The sequence below is a fragment of the Gymnogyps californianus genome, unplaced genomic scaffold, assembly GCF_018139145.2.
Source record: "Gymnogyps californianus isolate 813 unplaced genomic scaffold, ASM1813914v2 HiC_scaffold_32, whole genome shotgun sequence".
In the NCBI taxonomy this organism is placed as follows: domain Eukaryota; kingdom Metazoa; phylum Chordata; class Aves; order Accipitriformes; family Cathartidae; genus Gymnogyps; species Gymnogyps californianus.
Window position 1 is genome coordinate 1,238,825 of NW_026114202.1, and position 7,323 is coordinate 1,246,147.

The 7,323-nt window shown below is 48.4% G+C and overlaps 1 protein-coding gene across 1 annotated transcript; it reads right to left on the reverse strand.

Annotated features, from left to right (window-relative positions):
• Window positions 1–3,585: 3,585 nt before the first annotated feature.
• On the reverse strand, window positions 3,586–5,162 carry HOXC5 (homeobox C5). Its single transcript, XM_050914139.1, has 2 exons — window positions 4,572–5,162; window positions 3,586–3,809 (listed from the first exon to the last, which is right to left on the reverse strand). Exons 1-2 carry the CDS (start codon window positions 5,026–5,028, stop codon window positions 3,595–3,597), a joined length of 672 nt encoding a protein of 223 aa, XP_050770096.1. The 5' UTR covers window positions 5,029–5,162; the 3' UTR covers window positions 3,586–3,594.
• Between the last annotated feature and the right edge of the window lie 2,161 nt (window positions 5,163–7,323).

Here is a 7,323-nt window from a genome sequence, read left to right on the forward strand (position 1 = left end):
GAGGGGAAATAAAAAGGCAAATCTCTTCCAGACAGCACCAGCAACAACATCCACCAAACATCCACCAGCCCCCAGAAAAATGCCCCTTAAAGAAGAGAGGGATGAGGGGTGCAGAGAGCCCCCTCCGACCCCCCTCTCCCCCCCTCCCCGGGGCAGGAGAAGCCAATAATTAATCATAAATAGCCGCACTCCGCTCCGCAGGGTGGAAATGCGAAAGTTTGAAATTTAAAGTGTTTTTTGGGGAGTGTTTTGGGGGGGGGGGGGGGGGGAGGTTTCCCTGCTCTCGCAGATAAAACACGCGTGGTCTGGGAGCTGGTTAACCCTTGCCTTGACAAACCCAAGCTGCCTTGACAGCTTCCCGGTTAAAAAGGAGAGGAAAAAGGTGTTGTTAGAGCGCGAAATGTAATCAGAATAAAAAATAATAACCCAGAGACGCTGCAATAATACCGGTGAGAGTGAGGGGAAGACATTGCTTAAGAGAAAATTGAACGGAATAACGAGCAATTACCAGCACACGCCAAGAGGGTTTTGTGCCTGAACAACCAGTCAATAGATTTACACAGCATGGGGAAAAAATAAAAAGCGGAGGGAAAAAAAAAAACAAACAGAAAGAAAAAGAGATGATTGGAATCGCTACCGAGCCCTCCCAGCCTCCCTGAAATCACCCCAGGCCCCAAGAGTGGGGGAGCCACTCTTATACAGGCAGCAAAGAAATGTGCGAGGCGAGCCTTGCCTGGCTTTGCAGTATTTCACTCCAAACCGACGGGGAAATGACAGTCGAGACGGCAAAAAAAAAAAAAAAGAAAAAAAAAAAAAGAAAAAGAAAAAAAAAAAGAGAGGCTTTTTATCCACTGACTGTTAAACGACAGTAAAATTAAATATCTTTGCAGCTCGCGACTCGCCAAGTAACCAGAACCCAACATCCACGAATAACAACCACCAAATAAAATAATAAGAATTAAAATACAAGCCCTGGGAGAGGAGGGGATGCCCCCGTTTGAGCACGCTGTGCTAATTGTACCCCTAAAGGCAGCCAGAGCCGCTGCTGGAAGAAACTTTTGTTTTGCAGTTTCAGGAAATTGTTCCGTTGTTTCCCATGTGTAAAGGAAATCCTATAAAGTTTTATGGAGCTTATTGGCTTCTCCCAGCATTTGTTTTCGCCTGTAAATAGCTGGCAAGACACAGGAGGAGTCACCCTGCGTGTGCGTGTCTGGGTGCACAGCGGAGCCATCTGCCTGGGAAAATATAGGTTGAGCTCTATGCAAATAACGCCGGCACACGTATAGACGTTTGTGCACGCACCTCTCGGCGGTGCACGAGTGGGTTTGGAGCCGGGGGGGGGGGGGGGGGGGGGGAGGGGGTTTTGCACCCACCCTACGCCTCCGTGGGTAGAAAGCACGTGGGGAGGCACGTATAGACCCGCCACGAAGGTTTTTCTCAGCCCCGCGCCTACGCCATATGGCTGTAGGTATGGAGAAGTCCATATGGACCGAAGTGTTAGCCTCCGGGATGTATGGACACCCTATGGAAGGCGTGTTTCCACCCCAGGGGCAGAGCCCATGTGTTCCGCATTAGGGCCCTCCACCTTAGCAGAGACAGAAAACAACATATATATTTGTTAAAAAAGCGATATATATATATATTTACAAAGCCAAGAAGTGGGGTGCAGCCCCCTTCCCCACAGCCTCCCTGGGGGCTGCCCCCTCGGGAGGGGGGGGTCACCAGGGCCTGGAGCCCCCCACCTCCCCAGACAGCCAGCCCCCCCCCCCCGCCCCCCCATTCCCATCCCCATCCCCATCCCAGTCACCTCCAGTCAGGCACTGGGACCTCCTTCCCGCATCCAGGTGCTGCCCAACCTGCAGCAAGAGGCAGCGGCTGCGAGATTTTGGGGCAAAAATCATTTTATCCCGAGTACACATTGGGGAGAGAAGAGGGGGGAGGAGAGAGAAACAGAGAGAGAAGGTGATTTTAATCCGATATTCCTATTAAAATGCCATCTGCCAGGCGAGGACACCAGCCTGGAATGAAAAACCTGAGAGAAATAAAGAAAGATTAAAAAGTCCGAGCTGGGACAGGGAGCAGCTCACCTTCCTCAGGGCCCAGCCAGCACTTAATCACCAAATTAAAAAAAAAAAAACCCAAACCATTTTTCCCCCTTCCCCGTGCTCTGGGAAATAGGAAAAGCAGCACATACCTTTTCCAGGGTGAGGGGAGAAGGATACTCTAAGCTAAAGCCTCCCTTCACCCCTCCTGAAATCTGCTTTTTTGGGGAAATAAATAACAATATAATAATAATAAAAAAAAATCAATACTTTGCCAAAGTAGCAGAGGAGCAGAAAGCTGCTCCAAGGCGGGGAAGGAGCACAGAAATATCTGCCCGGCACGCCAACTTTTGGATTATTTACTGTTTATTCCATATGACAAAATAGAAGTTTCATCGCCCTTTCGCAGATGAAACGACAACTAATAAATATACCGAGTACATCATTGGGGGGGGGGGCGGGAATAAAAGAAGTTGCTGCAACGGACTGAATTTAGACAGAGATGTACAAATCGGGGTTCGCCTTGGCTTTTTTTAATATATATCTTAGCATTTAGCAAATCTACATTAATTACGCAACAAATAAATACACAATAATATTAAGTCCAGAGGCTATTTCTCCCTCCCCCACCTCCCGTGCCGCACTTTCCTGCCCGGAGATTTCAGAGGATCCACGCAAACCGGGGTGTACCCCCCCTCCCGCACCCCCCCAAGTCTATTCATTTCTTTTATATGCAAATAATAATAAAATGATGCCATCCGAGTCCCAACGAAAACACGCAAACACACACCAGGGAAACCCCCCCCCCGGCTCCTCTCCGGGGTTTTTTAAGTGGATTTGAGGGGTTTCCGAGCCCCAGCGAGGGGCAATATTTTTCTTTCCGACTTGCGAGAGCCAAAGCGGAGGTGCCAGAGCATCTTTCCTGGGCAATTCCCAGCAAAACAGATCAGCAATTTCCTTCTCCCATCAGGGCGAGCAGAGAGCGAGGCTGGGACTTCACAAAACTTACTGGGTTTGGGGGCTTTTCCCCCCCCCTTATTATCCTTTTTTTCCTTCTTCACCAGCCCCCCTTTTTTTTTTTTTTCATTTTTCCTATGAATATTGCGATTTTTTTGAGCTGAGAGGACACGACCCAGTCACGCTGCGGATTTTTTTTTTCCAAGCCTTTTTGGTGTCGTTTTTTTTTTGTTCTTGGTGATTTTTTCCCCCAAAGAGCGCACAGGTTAAGACACTTAGTAACAACCTAAAGAGCGATACACTAAATTTTTGCATGAAGCTAACAGCGGGGTTGGGTTTTCTTTTTTTTTTTTCCTTTTTTTTTTTTTTTTTTTTTGCATACTAATAAGAGCTCTCCTTTGTCTGAGGGATTTGTGAGGGTACGGACCAGAGTCCATCCAGCAGCTCCCTCCCTCCTCACCCCAAAATCAAAGTTTCCTCAAGGTAGCTTCCACCAGAAGTGATGGAAAAGGAAAAAGAAAAACCAAAACCAACAACAACCAAAAAAAAAAAAAGAGCAGGGGACACCCCCCGCCCCCATCTCCTGCAATCCCACCTAAAGAGCCTCTTTGCTTTTCAACTTGGAATCTTTCTTCCACTTCATCCTCCGGTTTTGAAACCAGATTTTGATTTGTCTCTCGTTCAGGCAGAGGTTGTTGGCGATCTCAATGCGCCTCCGCCGGGTCAGGTATCTGTTAAAATGAAATTCTTTCTCTAGTTCCAGAGTTTGGTAGCGGGTGTAGCTGGTTCGGGAGCGTTTCCCATCCGTTTCTGGGGGGGGAAAACAAAAACAAAAAAACAAAACAAAACAAAAAAAAACACAAAAAAGGGAAGACACCGCATGAAAAGCCAAAGCAATTCTGGATGGATTTTAAATTTTTTTATTTATTAATTTTTGTTTTCTTTCTTTGAAAATGATAAAACCCGGTTACAAATCTAGAATATACAGAAGTTTGCTGGGGCTGTGGGCACGCAGGGAGTGAAGTAGCCTGAAATCCTTCATTCCCCAACACCTTCAGCCCCCCGAGTCCCCCCCTTCCTTTCTAAAGCCCAGATCAAACGCATGTAGATGAGCCAGAAGTGAACCTGTTTCCTCTCGGACAATAAGGAAGTGTACAAAGGAGGGAAAATATCTTTTCTTGGGGATCTCGTCTCTGGTTTTTCCCCCCCTTCAGCCCTGGGAAGGTGGAGGGGGAAAATCTCTCCACGCATTCCCTCCACCTTCGCTCCTGGTGTCTTTTTTTTTAAAGCTCACCCTCAAAGAACATGTGTATTTCAAGTTATTTTTAACCCCCCCTTCCCAAAAAAATGGAATATTGCCTTTTATACACGTTTTGTTTCTATGATCCAATTATGCTGTCATAAATTTGGGCGTATATAGCCTCTAAGCCTTTTAGTGGACAGTTTTACGAGCAATTGATGCCTTAGTCGTAAAATTTACGACCTCAGGTTTTTTATTATTTGCCCCGTATGGCCTATAAAAACCCAAGGCAAAAATCCTGTGAAACAAAAATCAAGAAGTGAAAGTTTTACCATGGCTCATGTGTAGTTTGGTCATCCAGGGGTAAATTTGTGGAGGTTGTTGCTGCTGCAGTTGTGGTCCTCCTTGTTGTGCTGTTTGCACGGGCTCAGCTTTGATTTCACCCGAGCTCTTAGATCTCTCCTCCAGCGTCGTGTTAGCACTCTTCTGACTGTAAATCCCGGGATTTAGGGATGCTTGATCGTCTCTGGCTAAAGGATGCCCTGAAGAACCCATGACCGTGCAGGAAGGTCGCTCGGGGTTAGCTCGGGGGGTTGCAGACATGTCCAAGCCGCTCAGGGAGTTGGCAGCCCCGGAGGAGGGGAGTGTGATGCTTAGATCCAAGCCACTGTAGCGGTACCTGGGTGACTGAACCTCAGGCACACTTCCATAATTTCCATAACTTTGCATGGCATAGGCAGGAACAGTGGGACTTTGCTTATAAAACGAATTGGCGACGTAAGAACTCATGGCGGAGGAGGGGAGGAAAAAAAAAAATAAAAAAAAGGGGGGGGAAGAAAATTTGGGGAGGGGGGATTTTTTTCCCTCTTTTTTTTTCCTCTTTTTTCTTCTTTTTTTTTTCCTCTTTTTCTCCCCTCTTTTTTTTTCTTCCTTTTTTTCCTTTTTTTCTCTTTTTTTTTTTTTTTTTTCCTTTTTTTCTTTTTTTTTTTTTTTTTTTTTTGCAACCGCTTTGATTAGGGTGATTTGTGGCCCTTTGAAGTTCAGGGGTGGGGGGGCGCGTTTTGTTCCTCCTAAAGTGCAGAATTTATAGGTGGGGATTCTTCTTTCTTTTTCCCCCTATACGCGCTGCCCAAATATGGGATATTTAAGTGGCGTCACGTGACGGCGCCGGCCACTCATCAATTTGCCTTGATGACCCCGGGGCGGGTTATTGATGGGCGCCCGCGGAAGGCGCCGGGGGTGCGCGGGGGAGCGCGGGCGGAGCGCGCCGCGGGACGGCGAGGCGGCAGCGGCACCTAGCGCTGCTCCGCGGCACCGCACCGCCGCTCCGCGCCCCCCTGCGCACCGCGCCGCCCCCCGCGGAGGAGGGAGGGAGGGAGGGGAGGGGAGGGGAGGGAAGAGGGGGAGTAGGGGGGGGTGGGGGGAGAGCAGCGCGCAGGCTGCGTCCGAGCTCCTTCGGCGCAGCGCTCCGCAATTTTCAAAAAAAAATTAAAAAAAATAAAAATTTAAAAATTCATAATTCCCCCCCCCTTTTTTTATTCTTGCGCGCATTTGTGCGTGCTTGATTTCTTCCGTCCCAAAATCGCAGCTGCGCGGGTAGAGGGGGGGGGGGGAACCCAACCCTGGTGGGTTTTTGGTTTGGTTTTTTTTCTCTCTTTTCGGTGGGTGCAACCAGGAGGGTAAGCTCGCAGCGGCGCGTTACCTCCGCATCATTTTTAATTGCTTGTTTAATTGCACGAAGATTTGCTGGCTAGGTGGAAGGAAGCACGTTCCCTGCGTGGTTTTCCGAGGTTTTAGGGAGCGGTGGCAGTCGGGGAAGCTCCTGAGCGTTCCGCAGGGGCTGCTCCTCGCATGTCAGCTCCTCCAATGCGCCAAAGTTTACATTCTTGTTACCTTTCCCCCCCCACAACCCCCCCCCCCTTTGCAATTTATTGCTGGCAGAAGCCTGGATCTTCCTTGTCTGCTGCTCGCTGGAGAAACCAGCCCCTCTCTTCAAAGGGCACGGCGAAGGGGAAATAAATACCTTCAAATCTGAATTTCCAGCCCTCCCTTCTGCTCCGGACCGGGGAGAAGGGGGGGGTGCGGTGGGAGACGGGCAGCTCCGAGCCCCCCCAGCCCGCTTCGGGCTTTGCCTTGCAGACCTGAGCACGTTTTCTTTCTATTCCGTCTCCATTCAACAGCCAGAGAATGCCTTGAATGCGCTGGGTGTTACATATCGCCGTCATTCTCTCTATAGGCGCTGAATTATATATGTGTGGTTGTGGATATATGTTTGGTGGGGGGTTTTTTTTGTCCTTTTTTTTTTTTTTTTTTTTTTTTTTTGGAAATTCAAACTGGTTTACACCCAGGGAGCCTCCTGCTCCCCGGCCAGGTCGTTACCCTCTTGCAAAACGCTCTTGGCTTCTGCTTGTTGATGCTGTTTGCTTGTTTTCTTTCCTTTTAAGAGAGAGTTTGTTGGTTTTGGTTGGGTTTTTTTTTTTTTCCGTCTTTCCTGCGCCGTGCAAAAATCGCCTGCACATTCCAGGCTGGAGACGAGCAAAGGATGGGCTGAAAAAAAACCTCCCCGGGCTGCTTTTTTTGCTTCCCCCCCCCCCCTTTTTTTTTTTTTCCTGGTTGTGGTCACTTAACACCAAATCCTGGTCGTTTCATTTAAAAACTTGAAGGGGACTAAGCTGCTTCCAGGGAAATATCCTCCCTGGCTAAGTGCTACCTACTGAACAGCCCAGCAAATATTAGAGCAGTGACAAAGAGGCGAGAAAAATGCAGGTTTTTTTATCCAGCCTTCGCAATGGTTTATCCGAGCCTGCGATCCACAGCAGCAGGGTTTGTTTCCCAGCGTTATATCCAGAATTTCCGTTCTCCTAAGGATGAGGTTTTGGATAAAAGTGACTCCCCCCCCTCCCTGGAAAGGGTTATTGGGTCGAAATAAGTCGGGGAGGGGGGGGCAAGTGGGTCCTTCCGCAGAGCTGGGGGATTCTCAGCTGTGTAGAGCTCAAATTAAATCAAAATAATAATAAAAAGAAGCAGAACCTTTGACCTGGTATTTGACTGAGGAGGGTGCAATAAGAAATATATACTGTTTTG

Excerpts from the sequence above, each read along its gene's own strand:
- HOXC5 (XM_050914139.1), bottom strand. The coding sequence starts at position 5,028 with ATGAGTTCTTACGTCGCCAATTCGTTTTATAAGCAAAGTCCCACTGTT. Across the intron at positions 3,810-4,571 it reads CAAACTACACATGAGCCATG|AAACGGATGGGAAACGCTCC; the intron begins GTAAAACTTTCA and ends TTCCCCCCCCAG.